Here is a 27,503-nt window from a genome sequence, read left to right as displayed (position 1 = left end):
CAGAGCTTACAATTTCAGTGATTTTTTTCAGGGATTTTTTTTTTTTTTTTTTTTTAATTTGTCACTCTGGTCACAAGTGGTGTTCCCTAGGGGTCGGTGCTGGGACCTGTCCTCTTCGATATCTTTACTGATGAACTGGATAAGGGCACTGAGTGCACCCTCAGTAAGTTAGCAGATGACACCAAGTTGGCTGGAAGTGTCGATCTGCCTGGGGGCAGCAAGACCCTACAGAGGGATCTGGACAGACTGGATGGCTGGGCTGAAGCCAATAGGATGAGGTTTAACAAGGCCAAATGCCTGATCCTGCACTTTGGCCACAACAACCCGAGGCAATGCTACAGGCTAGCAGTGTGCCCAGGTGGCCAATGGCGTCCTGGCTTGCATCAGAAACGGTGTTGCCAGCAGGAACAGGGAAGTGATTGTCCCACTGTACTCAGTTCTGGTGAGACTGCACTTCAAGTACCATGTCCAGTTTTGGGCCCCTTGCTGCAAGAAAGACGTTGAGGCACTGGAGTGGGTTCACAGAAGGGCGACAAGGCTGGTGAGGGGTCTGGAGCACAGGCTTTATAAGGAGCAGCTGAAGGAGCTGGGAATGTTCAGTCTGGAGATGAGGAGGCTCGGGAGACTTTATTGCTCTCTATAACTACCTGAAGGGAGGCTGCAGTGATTTTGGGGTCGGCCTCTTCTCCCACAAAACTGGTGATATGACTAGAGGGAACGGCTTCAAGCTGTGCCAGGAGAGATTTAGGCTGGATGTTAGGAAATAGTACTTCTATGAGTGGTCAGACAGTGGAATGGGCTGCCCAGGGAGGTGGTGGAGTCACAAACCTGGACGTGTTCAAGGAACATTTGGATTTTATGTTGAGGGACGTATTTTAGTGAGAGCTATTGGTGATAGGTGGATGGTCGGACTGGATGATCTTGTAGGTTTTTTCCAACCTTGGTGTTTTTGTGTGATTCTGTGATTAAGGAAATCAAATACTACAAGTTTTGGACACAAGTAGATTTTGGACATTAAGTAGATTTCTGGCTTATACCTTCACCATTCTTCCAAAGAAAAATGTGTCCCACAATACAGATAAAGTATTTATTGGTAATAATATGGTAACAATAACTAAAAAATTACTGTAAATAAATAATACAGTAATAATAAGATTAAAAGCCTGTATACAAATTTTAAAGATTTACTGTCCCATCATATGAAGAGTCTCCAAGCAACAGTGAGTGAGATTTGCTGTTTTCCCAAACAACAGAAAGACTTTATTAACACAGAACTGACTAGAAATTGCAGCAAATGTATCTACTGAAGTTGTTTAAGTGCAAAGGAGGGCAGAATTTATACTATGATATTGAAAATAACATGTCACCTTATGCTTTTTTAAATCATTTCCCAGTTTACTTGTTCATATTTCCTATATAGAGAGATTACTGGAATTATTTTCACAAAGTTTCAGAAGCGGTATGTAAGAAACATGTTTTCTTAAACTAGTTAGCTGGGAGAGTGGCTCATAGTAAAAGTGACTGTGAGAAGAATAGTATGAAGGTTATGCTTCTTCCATGGATTTCCCTCTGCATTCATCACTTGGGTAGTAATCAAATGTGACAGAAAATAAAATGCACATTGTTTACAGGTTTTCTGCTGACTCAAAACAAAACCTTGATCTCCTCTCATTCTGGTAAGAGGAGATGTTTTAGGTTATACTAGTGCTTTGCTAAAAAGAAAATCTATTTTTATGATTGGTAGTGTATGACAGGAGTTGCATGATTTTTTTTTTACCAGTTTCTTAAATTAAGAGGAAAAACTTGTACAATATTCTTCTGGCTGCAACTATCTGCTGCCAAAGTACAGTTTCCTCATTTTGACTTTTTACAACCTTGAATTAATCAGCAGAGAACATGTAACAGTAAACAAAGGTTTTTTGTCACTGAATGTAGTCTCTAGAGTGGTTAAATGATTAAATTAATTAATTTTTATTTTTAAAAATTTGTTTATTTTACAGTTCTTACAATACATATTTGACAATGGACCACATAATATCTTTCTTGTTTCTTTTGTACAATTTTATATTCTTTAGCTATTTTCCAGCCTACAATATTTTCCAATTTACAATATGTTAAACATATGTAATAATCATAGCTTAGGTAAAGTTTTTATTATTTCTTGAAGATAAAAATATTTTCAAGATATTACACACATGGTTTTGTCACCTTCAGCTTATAGACGCTTCATCACCTCGCCCCATCACCTTCTCCTATGAAATTTCCATATAAGATAAAATCTATAATAATAACAACATAATATTATTTGTGTTCCAAGATTATAACAGTTAAGCTCTAGGTAGAATACAAGATACTCTGAATAAGCAATCAGCACTACTTTACTTTCTTCTAATTTTAACGGGTGAATAATTACTTTGAGTGTCTGTGCAAGTTACTGTATATATTGTTAATATTCCACAATCTGTAAAATGGGAATCTAGTCACTTGCATATGATTCTTTTAGGGAGAATCTGAAACCAAAAAAATCATTTCTTCAATGATTTAAATGTCAAGCTGATTTCTCAAAAATATTTATAAATTGCAGGTACTTTGAGTTCATAGCAACTCTGGACTAGAAGATGAATGGAAATGAAGCATGCTTCATTTATTTTTTTTCTGTGGTTATTTTACTAAATGTTAGAACAGCAAGTTCATTTTAATTCTTACTCTTCAGTTACAGTACTTGTTTGTCAGAATGTAGGACAAAATTATTGCATTTCTATAGACATGAATTTTAAAATTTTCCTTTGGAATTGCACACCTCTCAGGAAAATATATTGCTGCTTGAGGCATTTCTCAGCCTTAGATTTGCTAATGTCCTGTTGTGTAACATCATATTAGGAGATCTTCCAAAAATGTGGGAAAAAAGAAGGGGAGAATTTGGACTGATACAGGTGCTTGACACATCCGTGGTGTATGGAAGTAGCCCTACAGCTCTCATTCTTGCTTTGAAAATTTATCTTCGAAGACAACAAAAATAATAAAAACTAATATAAGAAATAGTTGAATTCATCTTAAAATCAGGAATTATGATGTTATGTATTTATTTTCAATTGAATTCTTACGTGATGCTCCTTGGAAACTATGTTTTAACAGAAATTGAATTCACTTATCTAACTTGCAGTGAAGCTTTAGAAAATATAAATTCATAACCATATGATAGTGCTATAATTTTCAAAGAGTTCATATGTTATTGCAGAACTGTATTGTTAATAAAAACAAAGTTGGAAGTTCAAGTGCAGCAGAGAGCTGAAGGAATATAAGACTGATCTTTTCAGTCATGTTTGGGAGTCTTATGTAGTTTGAAATTTGTTCTGTTTTCATGCTTCCTTTTTGCAAAAATATGAGCACATGTTATCAGAATTCATTGGATGAAAATCTTAAAATAAGTCTAACTCAGTTTATCTGTGAGTTATGTTCTGCAGGGATGTATTTTTTTTAGACATACTTGAAAATTATGAATTGGAAAAGTAGAAAATCTTTCCTAACGTAAGATCTATATATCTATATATCTATATATCTATAAAGATATGACACTATTAAAAAAAGACAAGCAGCTTAAATATGCAACGTCTGCAATTATGGGGTCACTTTGAGCCCTGAATATTTAAAGTACAAATTTTGGGGGAAGTTGTGTTATCCTGTTAACAAAACTATAGAACATGAATATTAGAATTAAGGAGAGTATCATTAGTTCTCTTAGTATGAGAAGCATATGGAAAATGTGTTAGAGACTTGGTTATTTTGTACCCTTTTTGGAAAGTGGCTATTTCTTAGGACATTTGTGTTGAAACCAGAATCCTACTGATCCTGGATTTGCTAACCCTTGTGTGACATAAGAATGAAAGACATAATATATGTTAATTTTCAACTGAAATGTAAATGACATTCTACTGGACTATCTTGCCTTCGCAAGAAAATAGGCTAGACGACTGTGAGGCTAGATTATTCAGTTTCTCCCATTTTCATTCAAAGAGCGCACTTGTGTGTAGATTTGCTGAATGCCTCCATTCTAGCAGAATAAAGAAAAGAAAAGCTGTTTAAGGAAGGGATTAATTTCGGAGTCAGCTTTTGCATTCTTAGAGGAGCACATAAACCTATTTTTCACTGCAGCTTCTCTCTCTGTTGTCATCTCATTCTTGACCATGGTATTCATGACACTTCATGTAGGATCAGATAGATTTTTAGAAGCAATTTACTTTGAAGTTATCTGTCTGTACTTTTCAGTGATATGCTGACTCAGTGTCTCTTTATCTTATTTTTATAATGAAATCTACAACATGAAACCTGGATTTATATAATGTGGTACTCAAGAAAATAACCTTTTATTCCTGTAATATTCTCCTGATGGCAATATTTAATGTCAACACCTGTATTTCAGTATTCGAAGCCAGAATGCTCCACCAGATGAAATAACTAAGGTATTTAGAACATAAGGCTTAGGTAAATTTTGAAGAGAAATAGGAAGGTAAAAGCCAAAAAATATCTTGCGTTGTAGACTTTACACTTTAGTGTAGGTGTATGTTTATACATTATTAACACCTATAGCACACTGGTGATCTTATTCTCAGCAAAATTCAGCTGTTACTGGAGTAAGTTTCAGCAGCTGCTTCATGACTGTATGGAAACTCCTGAATCACGGCCTGAACCTCTAATTGATCACCTGAGGCAAGCAATGAGTCAGCTTTGGGAGCACAGGTGAAGGCAATTCACCTGTGCTGCTGGAAGTTGTGGAGCCTGGCTCCACCTCTCCCAGACCATTTAAGAGCTGGCTCCAGTGGGTAAGGCTCTCTTCTGCAGTTTTGTAAGCGAGCCCAGGATATGGGTAAGCTTTCTGTCTATTTTCTTTTTGTTATTATAATCTGCTTTGTCTAACTCTTGTTTATTTCACCATTATAACATCTTAATATTCATTGGTTATAAAGTGACTTATAGAGAGGGTTTGACAATGTTTTTTTCTCCATCTCTAAATAGTAGATTGCATCATTTGGTTAATCTTTCAAAAATTACCAAAGTAAAATTTGATGTAGTTGCAGAAGATAGTTAACAGTGAACAGTGACAAATGCTTAACAGCTGGTCAGGGGTTTTAGGATGTATTTCTCTGCACAGACATTACTTCAGGAGGTATTCTTGCATTTACAAAAATGGGCTAATAAAGATGATTAAATAGTGTGTTGAATCAGTATTTGCTTTGGTTCTAAAACAACGTGTAAGCAAACTGTTAGTGTACGTTATAAAACATTATTTAAATATTTCTTTGAAAAATGCAGATACTGATTTGTCGGTTTATTATCACACCAACTTTCTGCATGGGACATTGGTAATGTGACAGTAGTATCTACCTAGCCAGATGCTTTTCACAGCTAGACCCCAACTTGATAGTTATGGATAAAACATTAAAATCTTCTCATTATTATCAGATCATTTATTGCATAATGAATGTGAAAATTCTATTTCTGTAGTTAATTACCACGTTATGTTTATAGTTGAACAGGGCAGAGAAAAGAACTTCATTCTTATTTGAAAGGTAATCAGTATATAATATGCATTGTTTATAGTGATATCATGACCTGCTTCAACTGCAGTGGTAGACATCGGTTTCCAACAACATAACTGGCATTTGTGCACTATTTTTGGATTTGCAGGAAGAAAATCATTTTGGCTTTGTAATATGTTCTGTGAGTTAGATACATATAAACAATGTAAGGTGTATGCTGATTACATCTTTCAATATAGTAGTTATATACATTCATTTTCCACAGAAGGTTTACTTATTGACAATATAGAGCACGTGAGAAGAGATTTTAATATTTACCAAGAGATTTTTCAGAATCACTTTTTAAGAATACCTTGGGTTGTTTATTGTGTAGATCACAAAACTATTAGAGAGTGTACAGATGGTGGAAGGACTGGAGAGCAAGAGATGTGAGGAGCTGCTGAGGCCTCTTGGCAGAGGAGGTTGATAGGAAGCCTCATGGTGGCCTACAGTGCCTTGCGGGAAGTGAAAGGCAATGCTGAGCTCTGCTCTCTGGTGACAGCAACAGGACTCGAGGGAATGACATGGAGCTGTGTCAGGGGTGGGTGGTAGGAAAAGAGTCTTCACTAGAGAGTGGTGAATGTGGAACAGGCTCTCCACGGCAGTGGTCATGGCCTCAAGCAGCCAGAATTAAAGGAGCATTCGGACAGTGTGCTCAGGATTTGAATCTTGGGTAGTCCTATGTGGAGATAGGAGTGAGACTTGATGATCTTTCCAACTCTGTGACTCTATGGAATGCATTTTTAGCAGGACTGCACTGTTTTGTCTTACTCTCCTCTCTAGACAACAAGAACCTTTCCTAGAAAGAGGCTTGCAAATGACAGCTGTTTTTTGTTTGTTTGTTTTATAAGATTAAAGAGATTCAGCAGAAGAATTTGACAAATGGTATCATTTGTATTAAACGTAAGTGTTAAATGGTGACTTGGAACTCGAGAACAATTAGAAATGTCTGTCAGGATGAGCTCAAAATAAATCAACAGTGATTGGAATATGTTCGTGCTTGTGCATATGTGCCTGACAGACAGTGTAAATAAGGAGGATGTGATCTTAGAATCTGTTATTTCCAAATGTGAACATAATTCCCAGTGACACTTGTGTATCCACAGCAATAGAATTAAATGAAAAAGAAGTCCAATGTGCTTACTCATTGCAAACTGTGAGAGCAATAAATCAAAATTTCTTGAGAACACAACTGAACTCCAGCACTTATTGCAGCCAAATGAATTGATTGCTGCTCATTGTGTTAAAACTTATTTTGGTAAAGGACAAGGAAAAGACAATGAGTTTTATACCCTCAAGCTTCAGTTTCTGCTTTTTTGGAGTCTTTATTGCTTTGTAATTAGTAGGTATGATGTACAATACCTGAAGCATTGGTTCTCACTGTATATAAATGCATTCAGAAAAGCTTGTAACATAAAAAGCCTGTTTTTTATTTGTCAAGAAACCTTAATACTTTCTAAGCTTTGTAGTAGACTCTGGGGGGGGGGGGGGGAGTGAGAGAGAAGAGGAATATCAGAGGTTTATTTGAAGTTCTCTGACAAACACAGAAGGATCTTCATTTTTCTGCTGAAGAAGGGCTGTTTTTTACTATCCCAGTCTCACAGTAGATCACATAGGTCTGATTATTATTTTTTTTTTTTAACCCTGTTATTTGTTTGAAATTATTTGCCTACAAGAGAATATTTCACTACTTTTTTTTCAATTGTTGTTATTATGGTATTTATAGAATCATAGAATGGTTTGGTCTAGAGGGGGACCTTTTAGATCACCTAAACCACCTGCTATAGGCAGGGACATCTACCACTAGACCAGGTTGCTCAAAACCTCATCCAATCTGGCCTTGAATGCTTCCGGGGAGGGAGCATCCACAGCCTCACTGGGCAACCTGTTCCAGTGTCTCATCACACTCACAGGAAAGAATTTATTTCTAATCTCTAGTCTACATCTACCTTCTTCCAGTTGAAAACTATTTCCCCTCATCGTGTTGCTACTTGGCCTTGTAGAAAGTCCCTCCCCAGCTTTCCTGTAGGCCCCCTTCAAGTACTGGAAGGCTACTATTATGTCCCCCTGGCGCCTTCCCTTTCAGAGCTGGCCCTTCTCTTTCTTAGCTGGGATGGAAGGGCCCCAGCCCTTTTGGTTTGTCCTCATAGGGGAGGTGCTCCAGCCTTCTGATAATCTTTGTGTTCCTCCTCTGGACCTCCTCCAACAGCTTGATATCCTTCTTGCATTGGGGGACTCAAAACTGGATGCAGTATTTCATGTGGGGTCTCATCAGAGCAGTGTGGAGGGGCAGAATCACCTCCCTCGACCTGCTGGCCATGCTTCTCTTGATGCAACCCAGGATACAGTTGGCCTTCTGGGCTATGACTGCACGTTACCAGCTCATGTTGAAGCTTTCATTAATCTGCACTCCCAAATCCTCCTCAGGGCTGCCCTCAAACCATTCTCTGTCTAACCTTTATCTGTGCTTCAGGTTGCCCTGACCCAGGTTCGGGGTCTTGCACTTGGAGTTGTTGAACTTAATGAGGTTGACATGGGCTACCTCTCAAGTCTATCTGGGTCCCTTTGGATAGCAGCCCTTCCCTCTATTGTGTCATCTGCTCCACTCAGCTTGGTGTCATCTGCAAACTTGCTGAGGGTGCACTTGATCCCACAGTCCACATTGCCTACAAAGGTGGTAAATAACACCAGTCCCAACATTAATCTCTAAGGAATGCCATTTAATACTGGTCTCCACTTGGGCACTGAGCTGCTGACTGCAATTATCTGAGTGCGACCATCCACCAATTTCTTATCCAGCAAGTTGCCCATCCATTAGCTGATGTAAAAGAAAAGAGTGAAGCATGCTGATATTGTCCCTTCATTTACTGAATCAAGATTTGATTGTATGGTTGTGAGTGCCTGTAGGTCAACAGAGAATCTTACAACAGCTGTAATTTTTCACTAATAAAACTTAGTGTTCAGATGCATTAGTGCACAGTGAGTTCTGTAATAATGAGAGTCACAAAGGCAAGGATAGATGTCTGCATATGACTTTCTGAATTCCTATGATGGGAACAGGGAGATTCTCAGATATGTCAGGACACTCTTATTCTTGTTGACAATAACTCTATTATATAACTATCTTTCTGATTCTGTATGTATGTATTCACTCTATCAGTTATGATAGTCTATGATTTAGCCAGGAATTTGCTGTTACAATTTAAAATTAATGGATTTTATACGAACTTTCCTAATCATTGAACATTCCTGTTGTCTAGTTATAACATGGGATTTTTATCCTACAGACTATCTCAGGATCAGCCTCACTGATTTAAGCACTCAGAAACTAATTTCACATAGTGGAAATGAGACTTCAGGCAACTTGCTCACATTTCTGCAGGACATATCAGATGAGGATTGACACAGAGAAATCCAAAATCCTGGCTTCCAGTTTTGAGTGTTAACAGCATGACCATTCTCCTTCCAGCAATTGCATTAATTTTCTCATTTAGAATAAGAATGCAATATTCATTTTTTTTTTTCTCCAAACATTCCTGGACTTCTGAACTACTGTGTTATTGAGCTAAGTATATATAGCTTTTGCTAATGAGGTGTGTGTGGGTAACATTAAAAAATGAATATCAAGCTTATGTGCTGAAAATGAACTCTGACTTCAGTTTACAATGGCATTTAATCTATATGCTTCCCCCTTATCTTTGAAATGAAGTACTTAATTTTGTGAAATTAATGTCATAGCTTCATAGATAAGTTACATGGATGATACTTGAAAGCACTGCACAAGAAATGATCTTCCTCTTTTCTCAGCCAATGGAAGCGTGGACATATTTTAAATCTTTTTATATTTCATCCTTACAGTGATGATGAATTTCTGTCCCGTTTTTGTGTTTCCTGGACTGTTTCTAGTAGGCTAGGGAAATTTCTCAAGAAATGACCAGTAGCATGTAAGTTGGATTATATTTTTGTACATCGAGGTCAGTAGGACAAGTGATATCTGCAATGCCTTTCTAATAATGTCGTTAGTACTTAGTGTACATAGAAAATCTGTGTATGATTTCATTGAGGTTCATTGAAATTGACAGATTTCTGGTGATGTTGTAGAGTGTGAATGAGATGGTTAAACTCTAAGAATTTTCTGCTAAGCTACAGGACATTGTTGGTGTGCTGAGGTAGAGAATTGCATTTGTGCTGTCCTCATACAGACTCATACAGATAAAGCTGAAAGTAATGACGTGTTAATGTAACGAGGTGGGGAGGAAGCTGGTGTTAAATAACTGCTGTGTCAACACATTGCTCTTGATGCAAGCATGGGAATACTCCTTGAGTATAGTTAGAAATGACGTGTTTAGTATGAGAACTATAACATAACTATTTCAGTTATGGTACGCAGTGGGGGGTAGAAAAAGGAACAGCATCTAATTTTGTATCATTTTGAAAACTATTTCCTTTGCCAAATTGTACTTCTATGCGGTTTTCTAGAGACCAATTTTTGCACAGTATCTGGAGGAATAATTTGCTACATTTCTTCAGCTGTTCATTACTTCCTGTAAATTTTTTTCCCCCCCATAGCTGAAAGGGTTTGTTTTGGAAACACAGTTTAAATAAGTCTGTGGTTTTGCAATTTTCTAGCTTTACCGCAAAAAATATGTGTAAGTCATTTTGAAGTGTGATATAGTTTAGTTGCTTTTATTTTGTTTGAGTTGTTTAAAAAAACTGTGTTGGAAAGAGTAAGGTTCCAACTTCAGCATGATGTCAAGCCTCACAAAGCAAAGAAGTTTAGGGCTGCAGTTAGTGCCAGCTGGAAAAACTATGAGAGACCCTATTCATGTCAGAAAGCTCTCTTCTATTAACCAGGTTCCTGAAGCCATAGAAAATTGAAAATATTTCCGCAACGTTTGTTTGTGCAAACCAAAAATACCTTTGTTTTCATTCAAATTAGTTTTATTTTGGAAACCTAACAAAAATTAACAAATTGCATAATATTGATTGTTGTGTAGATAAACAGTTAAAAGAAACCTTTATATCTACAAGCGTATGAATAAGAACAGGAACAATTTGAAAATGCTTCAGATGCTGCTTTGAGTGTTTCAGTTTTATTTGAGAACAAAAATTAAATAAACTTGGAGAATCAATTATGAGATAAAATTTGTTCTCACCATTTGAGGCTGAATGCATATACTGCTATGCAGTGACATCTCCAGTGTTGTCTTTAGTACATCTCAAAAGAATTTTTGTATAATTAAATTATATCCTGTAATGGATAAAACCCTAATTTCTGAAGAAAACTGGGCTAGGTTGCTCATGCCGAAGTTATTGCTGTCACGTGTTTTTACAATTGTTGTCTCTCTCTCTCTCTCTCTCTCTCTCTCTCTCTCTATACACACACACGCACACACACACACACATATATATATATACACACACACATAGGTATCTGTTGTACCTATGCAGAATATAAACTGCACGGATATAAAGCGTGTGTAATGTCTCAGTTCTGTAATGTAGCTGGTTTAATATGTCAGATGTAGTGTTGTTTAGGGAGTGTCTGGTAAATTGAGCCATAAATGTTGCTTACAACGAGAAGTGTAAAACTGAAGCAGTTGTACTGTAGCAAGGAAGAGTATAATTTGTGAATGCTGCATGGGATTTAATCAAACCGTATGCTTTATGTATGTTCAGATGCTATCAGAGGTAGGATGTGCTTTTGGCTGAGAAACAAGAGAAAAAGCATGGTCTGTTAGAGGCAGCCATGGCTGAAAGGAATTAGAAGGATTCTGAGAAACTTGTTACAGCACTGGTGAAAGCACCAGTGCTGCAATGTTGGGGGCAGTTATCTACTAACCAGTGGCAGGGCTGTGATGCTGAGGGGGACTTTTGTGATAGCGCTTGAAGAAGAAACTCTGCTAACTTGGGTGCTCTGTATCTGCTGTTCTGTAACTTACCTGGTTTGTGGGGACAAAGCCAAGCCTAAGGTAACATTGCTTAGCTGTAGAGTAAGAAGCTGTACTCTACAGTGTTAATTATAAAGCCTTTGTTTTGCCATGGTGTTTGCAGTGGAGTCAATAACTGCCCTGTGTGCATGCAATAGGTGCATGTTCACTTCCTTTTACTGTGGCATTTGTTGTGGAATTATTTAATAACCATGTAAAATTGTTCCTTCAAATGTTTATTAGAAATAACATAGTCATGTTTATGTAGTCATCATCAGTATAGGTATATGTTCTGCTGCCTTCTCAGAAGCAAACAAAAACAAACCAAGAAAAAACAATTAATACAGTCACCCCAAAGTACCTACAGGAAAAAAAAAAAAAAACAAACGCAAACAAAACCAGCAAAACCAAATACACACGCACAAGTAATTTTGGTTAAAACAAACAAGCGCTATTTTCTAAGATTAGAAACAGAAATACGTTTTAAGATATTTCACAAGGTAAAGTCTCTTGTATAGTCTCTTGTATACTTAAATTTTACTTGGATATAAAAATCATCTTGCTGGAGAAGCTATAGTTTGCAGCATCTTGCATGCGAAGTTTTTTCTCAGCTGTGAGGTTTTGCTTTATGGAGCTAAAAAAAAAAAAAAAAAGAAGAATCAAGGGAGAAAATGAATCTTTTCAATTGAGATTTGCGCAGAGATGACAGGTGAATGAGGTGGAGAGGTAAAGAACAGCTGTTCCAGATGGCAGTAGATTCAGGAGGAAAATGATTGAGTCAAAGCAGTCAGACTGTATGAAGAGATGCTCATGTGTAGAATGAGTGGTGCTGGCAGGGACATGGGTGTTGGAGGTCAGTGAAATAAATACGATAAATAATGCATATGAAGTTAACTTCTCTTAAAGTAGCCATTGCCTGTAAATCAATCTTGTCCCACACCACTGCAGATATTTTTCATGAGATCATCAATAATCACTATTGTACCCTTTGGCTGCCTCATCACATGTGCTCTTAGTTCAGTTTTGTGTTGACAGTGAATGCTCAAGAATAAATAAGCCTGAAAACAAATTTAAAAATGGCTAAAATTTTCAAATGTTTGCTTTTGAAGAATCCTTTCATCTCTTTAATCTACATAAATGAAAGTCTTAGAGGTACTTGAATACTTCACAGACCCAATTTGAAGCTTTAAACAGTAAATCATTCTTCATAGGACTGTCATGCTGCGATTTGAGCCATCTCTGCTTAAATAGTTAATATAAGAAACTAATATAAAATAGTAGAAATTTAGTGATGCTGAAAGTAACACAGTTTAAAGAAAGTGGAAAACGGCACCCTCTAGCCTGGGTGTTCTTTTTCAAAATATCCAAAGAATTGGCTGTGCAAGCTTTGGAAACCTTTATGCTGCCAACTCCTCCTGTGTTTAATGGTTTCCTGTTGAAAATGCTTTGCTTGAAGGTTTTGGGAAAAAGGCAGAACAGTCACTTTCTGTCATATTCATAGAGAGAGAAATAACTTGAATTAATTAAAATTTACTGAGAGATGGTTAGCTGGAGTGGTTCTTTTATAAATCTGATAGAAATTAGACCTGAAATAGTTTATCAGCTGCTGACTTGTCTGTTGATCGCTGCTGTCAATTCTAACTCATATTCCCAGTACAATTATAGAATTATTTTCATTTTATTTGGACTTCATTTCTTTTGTATTTTTCTTTTAATGATCATTAAATATAATGTGCAACTGATAACTTAGTCCATTCTGTTTATTTGTGTATTAAATAGCGCTTTTGGAAAGGTAATTAGTTCTCATTTCTTGGCTGTGTTTCTCCACAGATGATTTCTTTTGTCTAAATAAAGATTCCCACTATTTCTAGCTGGAGTAAATGCTCGTCTTCAATTTTTACCCTAAACTTTTTCAAAACAGAAACTCTCTATTTTTTGATGTGGCTTCTGGGTTCTGTGTTTTGAGAGCTGCTCATCGGGGTGAGCGAAGGGGTGAAGTTACAGCATAAAATATGACTTGAGTGGTTATGATTAACACTTTGAAATGTGTGTGGAATGTGCAACCTCAATTTTCTTTTTTTTTCTTTGTTCATTTTCTTTATTTCCCAGGGGCAATTTTTGATGAATCTGCTAAAAAAGATGAGGAAGTTTTTCGAATGGCAGTTGCTGATCTCAACCAGAATGATGAAATCTTACAAACAGAGAAAATCACATGTTCAGTGACATTTGTGGATGGCAACAATCCATTTCAGGCAGTTCAAGAAGGTAGGATGTAATTTTTTTTGTCTTTTTCCATGGAATATCAAATGCTGCCTTTGGTTTTGAATTTAGCTGGTATGGTTTGTGCTGGTCTAGTGACTTCAGGCTGTAAACTTCATTTCATATCTGTTTTTCTGTCAAGGCTACTGAAAAATGGTACATCAGTTATCCTACATCTTCACTCTTTTTCAGGCTGTTTTGCAGTTGTTGTCATACAGATAGTATTAAGAGAGCATAAAGTGCTATTTCTTGGTTTAATCTCATGAGGATACCAGCTTACTTAGTTGGATAATATAGGTTGCCATGTGTCTAACCTTTCAGCACGTTCACTTTAAAAAGTTACCTGTTTTATAGGAGGGATTAGAGATAACCTGATGACTCAGAGTCACCCATATCCAACATGATTTTGTACTCACTCTATCATTTTCAGTTTCCCAGTTACAGTGCAAGTGATGTGGACACTGCTTTGGGCTCTTGTAATAGCTGTAAGATGATAGCAGGATTCAATATTTGAAATCCCTCTGAGCTGGTGTGACTGAGCGATTGTCTGGAAAGACAGCTATATGAAGTTGTGAGATGTATGGATTTGAATTCCCTAGTGTTTGTATTTCTTTGCCGTTCTAGCACTATAATCTTTTTCTGAGTTGCAGAGCATACGTTTATTTTAGGTATATGATTAAACTTGACTTAAAAAGAAAACAAAATATTGATGGCTTTCTGAATCCTTATTGGCCACTTTAGATTGACAGTTCACATAGAACTTAAGATTTATGTAGGTAATTTTCAAACAGTTGCTGCAATACCTGAGAATTTAAAAGTTAAATGCCATTTGTTTTCAATGGGCTTTTGACAATGCAGTGTTAATAGGAGGATACCCAATTCTTGTGGTTTTTCTGTCAACAGAATACTGAATTTATGAAATTTTAGGAATTTTTGGTTTAGCTTAAATTGTGAAATTGTGGGGTTTTTATGGCTGCTACTTTTGAAATTAATTCAATTTGGATCAAAAAAGATAGACATAAAAGCCATTAGATAGGTGTAGAATCTATAGGGTTGGGAAGTGGCCAAGTGAGGTCAATCCTTTTAGAAAATTTCTTTGCTGTTAGTATTTAAGCTTTTTTTCCAGTTGGTGCAGGATTAACAATATTAAGTGATGCTCTTTGATTAACACCAATTAATGCTGATGCTTAACCCATTCCTATATCAGTGAGACAGAGGAGTTCCTAATTGTTATATAGAACTGAGTTTTAAGAAAAACATTGAATTCTTAAAGGAAAAAGGATTGTCTAGAAAATTAAAGCTTATCAAATGAGTTGATGACCTTATACTTAAATATTCAATTAATTACTTTTTTTTTTTTTGCACAACAATTACGTATGTAATTTTAAAAATAATATAGTCAGTATCTGAAATAGGAATGGAGTTGATTTGACAAAAATTTGAATGCCATGTGTCAAGGGGAAGAGGTCTGTTGTGTTATGCAAGAGTTAAAGAAATTCCTTGGTAGTAAATACTGTTTCTTGTCAGTGAATAAAACTGCATGGCCAGTGAAGCCTTATATAATTCTAGTGAAGAACAGCAGTTTCAACTTTGATACGCATTTATCTGGAAATTTGTTTACTGGTCTATTTTTATACAGTTAAAATTTGCATTTAATTAGTTGAAACTGAATATAAACATAGGTTGTACTGTATTGTTTCCATTACTTTACACCAGGTTTCTTCCGTCTCCCTTTTCTCCACATCCTTATGTCACCTGTATCCTGTTCTTAATGGATTTCTTACAAGCATTAATAGAAGGGGAGAGGATCTCTGTAACATTACCACATATGTCTTATCTTTTACCTTGGTGATAGTTGTGGAGTTAGACGAGCAGTAAGAATGAACCATTTTAAGCAAAAAGGCACAGGTCCTATATGAGTAGTAGTATGCTTAGCAATACCGTATACACCTAAATGCTTAGACTTGCGTATTCAGTGTGTAAAAAGTAACAGAATGAGGCAAAGTTTCCTGGTATTAAACTTGTTTCGCATTCAGTATATCCAAACTTCCATTTCCATGCCAGTGTAGCTTTGCCTTAGGCGGCACAGCAATACTGAAGTGCTGATATCAGTAGAAGGTATCATGTACTCTCCTAACTAATACAGCCTAGAGTACAAAAATTATACTGTGGTACACTGCCTGAAATTTGTTTTATTTGAACTCTTAATAGCTGTTTTTTGTCTTTGAGTTTATTTTTAATCTTGTTGAAACTATAAAGACTCTTTTATAAAACTAAAAAAAACAACCTTGACATTTTGCAAAATGATCATTTAAATCATTAAATACCAAAAACTTAAAATTCACCTAAAATTGTCTAAAGTATACTATTTCTAGTAACTGGCTCAGATTTTGATTTCCAAAAACCAGGAAGTCATGAGTAAAGAACTGATAAAATGTGATTTAATTTGCAGAGAAGATTTTTAGAAATGTATTCACTCATGGACCGCATGTATTATTTCTCTTTTATTTAATTTTATTAGCAACATTAGCAAGTGACTTCCGAATGAAGTAAACAGGAGCACTCAGATAATTTGTATTGATTCTTGGATGTAAAGATAATTAATTTGATGGGACTGGCTGGAGCACAGTACTTACTGTTCTTGATGAATCTGTTTGTATAAATTATTATGGTGCCCTGAAATGTCTTCCGATTGTACCTGAGGGCATCTCATTAACAGTTCTGATTGGACCGATGAAATTATATGGCAAAGCTGAGTGGTTTTATCCCAGAAGAGCAGTGAATGACATGCCCCATAATATCACTTGAAGTGCCCTCGGGGATGATTTATAGTCATGTGATAGAGCACAGACATAGAAGATGAAATTGATTTTCTTTAACTTAGTGGAATTTTCCTCCCCTTTGGTTTATGCTGTGTCAGAAAGGAGCATCAGTGAGTGTGATGGGCGCAATTTTGTAGCGTGACTTATGTTGACATGTCAGCATGATAGGGCAGTATGGACAATTCATCAGGATGCATTCAGGAGAGGAAGGAGTGCTGTGGGGGGGGGGAAGTAAGACCAGAACAGTCAGGTTGAGGGATCAGAGATTTGCCTGGTCAGCGCATGGAACTGTAGCAGGATGAGTATGGGTTTGCAGAGGAATATGGCCAAGAGCCAAGTAGATGGCACACGCCAGTCCAGATCAAGCTAGCTGCCATCTAGCTGCTGAAACACATATGTACCTGTGAAAATAGTGTGGTGTTTTCTCCCTTTCTTTCTTCACTACAAAACACTTGACTGCATTTATAATGCTCTTTTTTCAGGTATGCTCTAAAAATGTTAGTGTGCTGGCATGAGCAAGAAAGGAAGGATATTGTCTGGCTTTTTTATGTTGTGCCAAAGTTGGGTGCTATGAAGTGAAAGCAGGAACTACTGTTAATATTGTGTAGATACTGAGGGAAGTAGTGATAGCCAGTTATTGCATGGCACCAAGTTAATATTGTAAGCACTGTGAACAGGGAATTACGATACATATTAGTGGCGATCATAAAATATATACTATAATACTATAGACTTTCCTTCTTGTGAGACTTGAATTTACAGCAGCATTTAAATAGGAGTGGGATAGGCATTCTACAATATATTTAAACTGTAACTACTTTTGGAAGGTGACATGCTTGTATATTTCTTTTTAATAAACTGGGTTGTTATTTTGCTTTTACCTTTTAGTTTTTACAGGGAATTTTTGTAAAAATAAATACATCACTTCTCTCATTTGTCAGGAAATCACTGTTTTTCCGTAACTCTTATTTTTATTAGTCTAGTGCTCACTTCTGTACTCTAATAATTAAACCCTAAATATTATGATTCAAGGCCTGCTACTGCCTGCAATTCTTAACTCGTCATTAATAATACAATCATGTGGCTCATGTGAAATATGCGTTTTGTAGGGATTCTCACCTGAGTTACTTTGCTGGACTTATCACTGGGTTTCAATCCACTGCTAATGATTCTCTTGTCTCCCTTGTCTTCTATTTTGCAGTCACGTTTCTGCAGTACTGATTTATTCATATCTGCGGGAAAGCATTTTTCATAAAGAAGGTATCACTGTCTGCCTTAATTTCTGTCTCAAATTTCACAAAGGGCAAGTAGAGTTTTTGCTAATGCTTTGGCTCATACTGATCTGCCTCTTTGGGCAGCACAGTACCTACAGTCCCTATGCTTCTATTCCAATGTGTATGTAAGAGTTGTGGAGTGAATTCTGTAGATGCTAGCAGTGCTGAAGGCATCCAAGCCTGACAGCAGGGGCTTCAGAGATCCACTGCCAGTTTCTTAAACCTCATGGCTGTTGCCTTTTGTTTGTGTTTGGTACTGTAAATTTCTATTCTACTCATTTTTTTGTACCCGTTTTACTTTTCTTGACAATATCATGTTTTACCTATCCTTAATGATCTCTATAATGATCCAATGCCACCTTCTACAGGCAATATAAAACAAATGATATAGATTTTGCTGGTGCTGTTTGAAATCCAGTTTGTTTGACAAGTTTTCCCATTGCAATCATATATAGGTCTTTTACTTTTTTTTTTTTTTTTTTTTTTTTCTTTATATGGACCTTCTTGTCATTCAGGTTAGTAACCAGAGTATGCTTACAGACACCAACTTAAGCCTTTGTAATGGTTTTTGAAAGCTTACTGAGATCAGTGAAGTAAATAAGGCAATGAGTCATAACTAAATGGTGTTCAGCTGTAGAATAACAGTTTTGTAGGGCGGCGATATGTATGAAGGTCACATGCAGGGTTTTATTCAAGCGAAGTTTTACGGTCAGAAATTATAGCCTTATGGATACATCTGCTTTGGCCTTTGGGACGAGATGAATGTAAAGATTGTCCTTTCCTGGTTGTGGTTTGTTTTTTTTTTTGTTTTTTTTTTTGATTGCTATAGAAACCTGTGTAAATCCACAGATGTCATGGACTGCTAAATTTTCTGTCACTTTGTGTAACTTATTTCTTTACATTCCTTACTCTTTCCAGTGCTGTTTATTAATCAATATGTGTTCAGCTTGAGATCAAACCTTTGCAGGTTTGCACTTCCTCACTGACCTTCCATTTTATTTCAGGTTCACTTTCTTCCCAATAAAATGGATTTTGATGTAAAATAATACTACGAATAGTGAAGGGGAAAAATCATTTTCAGCTGGAATTTGAGCTATAAAATGTTTAGTGAAAATAGGATTAGAAGCATTACAGTGGCAATATAAAATTCCGTTGTAAATCAGGAACTGTAGGAAATGCTGGCAATTGCAAATTGCATCTATCATCATTACTTCTGTACTTGAAAAAATATGGTGTAATTCCCTTGATTTTTCTACCCTCTCTATGTATTTGTATTGTGTAATAGCAGTGATGGCAGTGCCTAATTCCAAAGTGCTGGTACTCTTCCACAGCCTTGCTCTCATTCTAGTTCTCCTAGTTGTAATCAGTCAGATCTCTGGTTTGTGAAAATATGCCACAGGGACTCCAAGTGTTGGCAGCTTAAGAAAATAGCAGATTTTACAACTTTTTACAACACTGTGGTGGTTGGAAGACTGGGGTTGCATGGGAGAAGATCAGGGAGAAGAGGGAGCCCTGATTGGGCTATAAAGGGGCATGTCATAGTGACTTCTCTTAGTAGGAGCAGGAAACATTTTTAACACATTTTCAGCAACAGTTTCAAAGCTATTGTGACCTTCCTTCACCTGGAGGTAATTTACCAAAAACACACTGCAAACTGTAAAAGAGGATCAGATTTATTTTGAGTGAGGTGGCATACTGTTTCAGCACTTACAATAATTGAGACTTCTACAGCTTTCCAGTCTTTGAATTTTGGGCTCCAGTGTTTCCTAATTGTGAATTCTTGCTGTAGTAATGTTTTCTTTAATTGTAGTACAACTTCCATTGTTTTTGCTTCCACCTTGAAAGCTAATTCTGGCAGTTTTAAGTTGTGCTAGACTTGGAGATAGATCCAGTCTTTCAGTTCAAGCTCAACATCCAGATCCCCCAAATCCAAATAAATGTAAACATAAGTAAATAGAATCACTCAGTCCATCAAGAATGGATTTTTCAGAGTAGTTTATGCACCATAGGAACTAAGGTTTCAGGAAGGAGGTGCAAGCCTTTGCAATCCTTTGCATTCATAAATGGCAAATCTGAAACTTTTAAGATAGATATCTAAGTTTAAACCAGAGATATTAGTAGACCAGAGATATTAGTGCAGTTGAAAAAAATTTCCAAAGGATGCTTTCTGAATAGCTGAGCAAAAGGGGGGAAAACTTTTAATTAAAAATAATTAAAAAAAAGTAAACAAACAACTTTGTACAGTGTGGACTAGGGCAAATTCCTGGCATATGTAGTTATTGTTATTCATGTTGTCTTACAGAATATCTGAAATTCACTAAACACAATGTTTTTGATGGTTGTATGTATTTCTTGTGGTTTAAACGAGCAATACTGATGTTCCCATGGAAACCAATTTGGTTCAGATGACCAGGATGCCCAGCTGCTTCCCACTGTTAAGCTCAGCCACATAACAGCATTCAGACTCATCGATACTGCTGGAGGTATTTTTGCAGACCACGCAACAAAACAAGGAATAGCATTTAGGAGCTCATTTTGCCTACCCCATTACCTCTCTTGCAGTCTCCTTTTCTTCCTGCTTTCTCTTAACTTTAAACAGCTGGAGTGATTCCCCTAAAAGTTATGACATTGGCTGTTGCTAGTTGCCAAAGTTTGGCTCAACATCAATTTTTTTAAGGCAGATTTTGAACTTTCTATCAGAGAGCTTCGCCTTTCAGATGGCAGACAGCAATTTAAATAGACATGAAGGAACTTCCTCCTCAGACTTCTGCTTTAAAAGCATATGTCTATGAGGCAGATTATTAACCTTTTTTAAAAAAGGTGAATCAAATAAATGAATAAATAACTGTACGAGTGTGATGGCCTTTGATACTGGAGCGCAGAGTGAATTTTCTCATGTTACCATAGGAGTTGCTAGATAGGCTGATATTCTGATACTCACAATTTAAATGGAGATTGGATCATTTCTGGTTTTGCAGTGGCAAGTTCACAAGTGCTCAATGTATGTTTTCATATGATAAAAATTGTGCTTCCATCTGCCATGTTAATGTATTCTGACATGCTGCTAGTAGTTCACTTTAAGAGAGATATACAAATTGTGATGTGATTAGATAATATTTGTAGCACATTTAAATGTTTAAAGCCACTGTGCCTGGAGGCATGTGAGGTATTTCAACAAATAGAAGTATAGAAACAAAGCAAAAGAGAGATGCTTCATCTTCTCAGATGGCAATTATTGATCTTCCACCCTAGGCTATTAGTCCTCCCTTAAAACAATCACCTTAAATAAGTAATGGACACCCTATCCAGATTTCTTCCCTGTCTTTTCGTGGAGCGCTGTCCACCAAAATCACTTGAACAGTCAATCATCACTGTCCAACCAGAAATGCATGTTTGCAGACAGGCCTAGCAGTGTGTGGTGGCAACCGCTGAGCTATCAACTGTTGTATTCAGTTATTTTCTGTTTTGTGCAGGTAATCTCCTTTTTGCTGTTGCTTTTCCCAAGTTCTCTGAGTTAAGCAAAAATCATAGTATTTATTTCCTCTGACAGTTCAGGTAGAAATATGTATCTGCATGCAAATAAGTATTTAATTTGTACGTCTATACTTGTGTTGGTCTAAAAGTCAGTGTAATTAATTTAGTTAATTAATTATATAATTAGTCTCCCCTTTGAGCCTTCCTTCCTCTTCTTCTTTGCTTTCTTTTATCTTAGGAACAACTTTTTTTTTTTTTGGTTGTTTTTATAATCTGATCGCTCTTGGAGCACAGGCTGTATTCTGCTTTGTGTCAGAGACATTTGGCTATTTGTGCGATGGAAATTATTTTAAGCATACTTTCCTATATATACATAATCAGAGCAAAAATGAACTTTATGGAGGACAGGAGTATTTGAAAATCTAATTCTGATAATGAGGAAATGAGCCATGACACTCTGGAGGTGAAGTCTGGAGTGAATTATGAAGGTCATTCTCTTAGACAAGGAAATTAATTATATTTTAGCCAAGTTCTCTCTCAGATTTTTTTTATATTGTCCAGTACCAACTAATTTTGACTACATATCAACGTATGAAAAATTAACAGAGAAGTTACAAGGACAGACGTGGAAACTAGGCAGTGTTGTATTAAAACAATAATCATATCAGAGAACCACAGCCCTTCATGTTATCTTTTTTGAAGGGATGTCTGCTGTGGAATTTTAATACTCATATGAACAGTATGTCAATGCAAAGATAGTGTCTGTGATCAGTAGCCTTTCAGAAACTGTTTTTCTCTCTGTAAAACTCATTTTCGTTTTGTCTATTTTAGAGCGTATTTTCATCAGAAACTTGGCAACTCTGACTTCTCCATATGGCTGTAGTTTCTGTGTTGTTGCTTGAAGCTGAAATGTGCCTGTAGGCCACAGCCATGCCCCTCTGACTTGTGGAAAAGAGTCTGAAATCAGAATGAATCTCCCAGATTGTGAGGCCACAAAAAGCATTTAAATATGTAAAAGTCTATAGAAGTTTTGCTTCTCATACTGTATCTTGTGACAGGAGGGCTGTAATACTGGGCTTGGTCATTAGAAAGTCCAGCGAACTGTGCTCAGAAATTGTAGCCTCATGTTACAGGGAAACAGTTTCTGTTTATCTAATTGTTTCATGACGTGGTGCAAGAAAGGAAGCAAGCAAGATGCTATGATGGCTTCTCCACAAGTAATGCTTCCTATTTTATTATGTTGGCCCATGATATCATAGACAAATGTTGGTGGTTCGAATGCTTGCTGATTATTTATGGAGATGAAACAGTAGATGTGAGCACGATGAGGCGGTGGGTGGTGAGTTTCAGCAGTGGCTACAGCAATTCTGGGTCACTTCTGCTGGTACAAATGCGTGTGGTATGCAGGCAGTTATCCATTGCTGACAAAAATGCATAAGTATCAATAGTGGCTGCTGTAAACCAGAGTTCTGTAGCTGGGAGTTTGCTCTATTAAATACTGTTATTGTGCTCTTTTTATCTGTTATAATTTCCTTCTGAGATAGGAGGCATTACTTTTGGAGCAACATCTGTTATTTGAAGATGTACGCTTTCATTCATTTAGGACTGTGTTGTGACTCAGGCTTTGTGCTAGTTAGCCACTTTTCAGAGTGGCTTTTTTCCTTTTCAGAAAAATAATAATATTTGGTGAATGTGAAAACCATTCTGACTACCGAAAGTTAAAGCCTTGGTCCAATAGTTCATGCGCTCTTCAATGAGTGAAATCAGAAGGGTGGCGTGATCTTAAAAGACAAACATGTTAAAGTACTTCTAAGAAGATTTTTGGGTTTCAGTATTCCACATCAAAACATCATGTAGTGTACGGGGCATTAAAGTGTCACTGCCCCAATTCCAAGTACCTATCCCTGTACATTACAGAAGTCACGGGATCTGGCCCTTCCGGGTGGGGGGGGGTGCTCTCTTGCTGCCTTGCAGTGGGTGCTGGAGGGTGCTTTCCTAGACGTTCCAAGTTTTTCAGGTTTGACTCGGTCCCGGGTACTCTCTCTGTCATCTTGTCTGATTTATTAATCCCAATTTCAATTAAATTGTATTATATTTTGTTATCTTGTATTCCAATATTATAGTAAAATAAGTTTTCCTCCCTTCCTTCCTTCCCATTTTTGTGGGACTGGGGTGGGGGGGGGAGGGCAGAGGCCTGTCGCCCTGTCACGGACATAGATTGATCTGGTCAACTCCGTGACACATGAATATACAGTCATCTAAAACAAGTAAATAGCTTTCTCTAATGTTATCAAAGAGTCAAAATTGAATGCTTTGCATTACTTCTGAAAATCAGTGTGATTACTTATACTTGGAAGCAGTAGGCTCCACAGATATTTCTGAAAACTTTAGTGAGATTACCTCTACAGTAGCAAGTTGGAAAATACTGCATGTAATGTATGTATGCACTCAACAGTATGTCTTTCATAGTGATTTTATTCAAAATTAATGCAGAAAATAATAGAGATGAAATGGAGTAAAAATAAACTATCAGTTTACTGTGTTATTTTATGTGTTTTGCTTGATAACTTGGAGGTATCTGCTTGACTAGAATTCTTTTTGGAATTCAAGTCAGCTTACCTTCATAATACAAATGGGATTCAATGCTAGTAAAGTAGCTGAAATGTGAGTAATTTAAGGTATGTCAATCAACCAACCAACCAAATATCAGAAGCAATGTAATAAATGAAATGGACAAAAATTGTCATCAAAGATGATTTTCATTCGCAGAAATTGGCAAGCTGAACTATGCCACTGACATACAGGGAAATAGGCAGGAATTGTATAAAGAAAAATGTGAAAGTAACAATTTAACAATTTGCTTGTGTCTTTCTAATCAGACTTAGTATCATATGTGTTTAAAACTAGCAGTGTCAATGGCAGATTTTGATAAAAATATACAAAGGGCAAATGTAAGAAGTTCATGATGGCCTTTGTAATGCTTTCTGGAAGATGCAGAAGTGAAGCAGAGAAAAGTACACATGTTTATTGATTGTAGCACAATACAGATGGCTAGAAGTTTTCCTTCCTTGGTAACCTCATGTGATTTTGAACTTTGGTGATATGTAGCCATTTGGGAAAAAGCATATGATTTATTGCAAGAATTGTCTCTCTTACATAAAAAGGCTTCTTGCTAGAAGCCTTTGAATGAAGTTTTTGGTGAGATCTTGTGTACCACAGGAGACATTTACTTGCTATCCAGCTGCAGGTTATGGAATGAAAGAATATTCTCCCATGTAGGATATTATCACTTTATCCAGCTTTGTAAATTAGTCCATTCCTTGAGATGCGTTAGGCTATTTGCATTTTGATTTCAAAGGAGAAATGTAAGTGTTTATACGCATATTCATGTTCAGATTTGGTAGGGCTGGAAAGCTTTAGGAAGTATTGGAGTGTATGCATGTTTTGACTTGATGAGTTTTGAGTGACTTTTTGATTAAGTTGAGAGAGTTTAGTGGTAAATAAGTATCTTAGAATCATATAATCGTTTGAGTTAAAAGGGACTGAGGGACCTTTAAAGGTCATCTAGTCCAACTTCTTTGCAATTAACTCATTTACAGATTGATCAGGTTGCTCAAAGCCCCATCCAGACTGATCTTGAGTATCTTCAGGGACAGGACGTTCACCACCTCTCTGGGCAACCTGTACCAGTGCTCCTATTATCATAAAAGCTTTTTTCCTTATATCCGGTTTAAACCTCTTTTCTTCCAGTTTGAAACCATTTCCCTTTGTCCTGTCACAGAAGATCTTGATAAAGAGTCTGTCTCCTTCTTTCTTATAGTCTGTATAGTCCGTCCGTTCCCCCGTTACCCCCCCTGATACTGAAAGGCTGCTATAAGGTCACCCTGGAGCCTTTTCTTCTCCAGGCTGAATAACCACAGCTCTATTAGCTGTCCTCTTACCAAAGGTGTTTCACCCCTTGGATCATTTTTTTTGACCCTTTTCTGGATGCTCTCCAACGTGTCCATGTCTTTCCTGTATTGAGGACTCAATCTCTGGAAGCAGTACTCAAGGTGGGGTCTCACCAGCACCGGAGTAAAGGAGTGTCAGAATCACTTTCCTTGACCTGCTGGCCACCCCTCTTTTTATGCAGCTTATGATATATTAAGACTTTCTGGGCGTGTCACATGTTGCTGGGCGAGGGCACATTGTTGGCTCATGTCCAGCATGCCATTCACCATTCCCCCCAGTTCTTTTTTGCAGGGCTGTGCTTTATCCTTTCATACTCCAGCTTGTATTGATAGTGGAGGTTGCTGTGACCCAGGTCCAAGAGCTTGGTTTTGTTGAACCTCATGAGGTACACCTGGGCCCATTGTTAGAGCCTGTCTAGGTCTCTATAGAAGGCATCCCATTCCTCAGGTGTGTTGGCTGCACCACTCAGCTTGGTGTCATCTACAAACTTACTGAGAGTGCACTGGATCCCACTATCTGTGTCACTGAAGGTATTAAAGAGCACTTGTCCTAGTACCTACCCCTGAAGGAGAAGGATCTTCTTTCCATGGGGAGCTGCACACTGTAAAGACCACTGAAAAACAGAAGGAATATTGTTGTGAACATAAAATTTGTGCCACTTCTTTCTGATTCTGTATGAAACTTGAGGAAAAAAAGGATTGCCTCTTGAAGGAAGCAGTTGTTGTACGCACATAAACTTAAGCCAAATTATGTAAATAGTTATCAAACAAGAGTCAATGGAGTCATTCCAACTTCTGGAGTATATTGCTATACGTAGCGCTTCCAAAACTTGTAGAAAAACTTCAGAAAATCATGAAATACTCACATACTGGTCATGAGTTGAATAATTTAAGTCTCATATGACTAACAAGCCTGAGATCTCTTCCCCTCCCACCCACAGTTTATACCGAAGACTCAAATTCTGTTAATAGAGATGACAAGCTATTTCTCATGAGCTCAGGGGGGGAGGGCCGGAGGGGGCAGGGTGTTATATCTTTAATACTGCATAGATCGCAGAAATGGATATGGAGGATTTAAGAATAGTTCTCTAGCTCTAACTTTCAAAACACGAGTTGAGTAGAAGCTGATGCCTCTAACCTCTGCTGGATATTGAACAATGATAATGCAAGAAAGAGATTGTTTTGCATTTTTTCAGTTACTAACAGGAATTTGAATATATCTTTTCAAACTAGTTATCTCTGAAAACTCCTGGTGTTTAAACACAGCAATACCTAAACAGAAAAGAGTGTTGTAATTATTGAAAACAAACAAACAAACAAAAAAACCTTCAAACAATAGAATAGTTTTGAATAGAGAAGTATGTGGGTGCATATAGGACATCTAAATCTGTGATGAAATTCTTATAGTTACAAAGGCTACAAGAACATACATGATGTCATCTGAATATGCAACAATAATCTCTTCCTTTTAAACCTATCACTGCAGCAGCAACTTGAGCATTTTAAATAAACATTCCCTGAAGATTTACCTGTCATAAAAATTATTTGGCAGATGTTTCTGTCTTGCCGAGTCATTACATCTGGCAGCTGGAGTATTATATTGAGATGGAATAGACTGCAGTTTTGGAAATATCAGAAGTTTTGGAAAAGTTAAATATGATTCCAAGATTATATGGGATGAAAGTGAATTTTGAAATGTTTATCTCTGTCTGTCAGTTCTGTCAGCGCTCAAAGTCTGCCATCTGATTATTTCTTTAACTGTTTCGTCATATCTCCAGATGTGACTTAAATTTAATCGTAAGGTTTCATACCTAGTCTGTCATCATAGAATAATGTAAAGCGTAATTAAGTAAGTGTGAACTTAAATGGTCTGTTTTATGTAGTTTGTCTTTTTTTGTTTCCAAGAAGCTTCTTGGAAACTGAACTAAGATCTATCTTTCTGTATGCTGTGCTCTGGTCTTGACTAAATTTAGAAAGAGTACATGGTGCTTGGCTGGGTGCCCTGCTGTAGGCCTGCTTATTACTGTCTTGCAGGGCTGTGGTCATATAGACTAGGAGCATGATACCTACAGTGGGCCAAAGGGGTGAAGGTCACTTTGTACCTAGCAAAATTAAATTGTATTTGCTTATAAATTAAAAGCAGGTAAACTGTTTCTAACTGGATCTTTGCTGTGGTCTCTTCTGATCTGTTTTTGTCAATGCTGATTATGAATGTCCA

General features: G+C 36.9%; 1 protein-coding gene across 2 annotated transcripts in view; it reads left to right on the top strand.

Annotated features, from left to right (window-relative positions):
• GRID2 (glutamate ionotropic receptor delta type subunit 2) overlaps positions 1–27,503 on the top strand; it is a 685,769-nt gene that overhangs the window by 133,846 nt on the left and 524,420 nt on the right. For both annotated transcript variants that reach the window (XM_042812758.1, XM_042812757.1), the window contains exon 2: positions 13,616–13,771. In XM_042812758.1, coding sequence (XP_042668692.1) covers positions 13,616–13,771 — 156 coding nt within the window. The remainder of the gene's footprint in view (positions 1–13,615; positions 13,772–27,503) is intronic.

The sequence above is a fragment of the Centrocercus urophasianus genome, unplaced genomic scaffold, assembly GCF_019232065.1.
Source record: "Centrocercus urophasianus isolate 14NV4802_14NV808 unplaced genomic scaffold, USGS_Curo_1.0 seq_13, whole genome shotgun sequence".
Taxonomy (NCBI): Eukaryota; Metazoa; Chordata; class Aves; order Galliformes; family Phasianidae; genus Centrocercus; species Centrocercus urophasianus.
The sequence above is the reverse complement of the archived record's forward strand: the minus strand, read 5'-3'. Positions and strand labels throughout refer to the sequence as shown.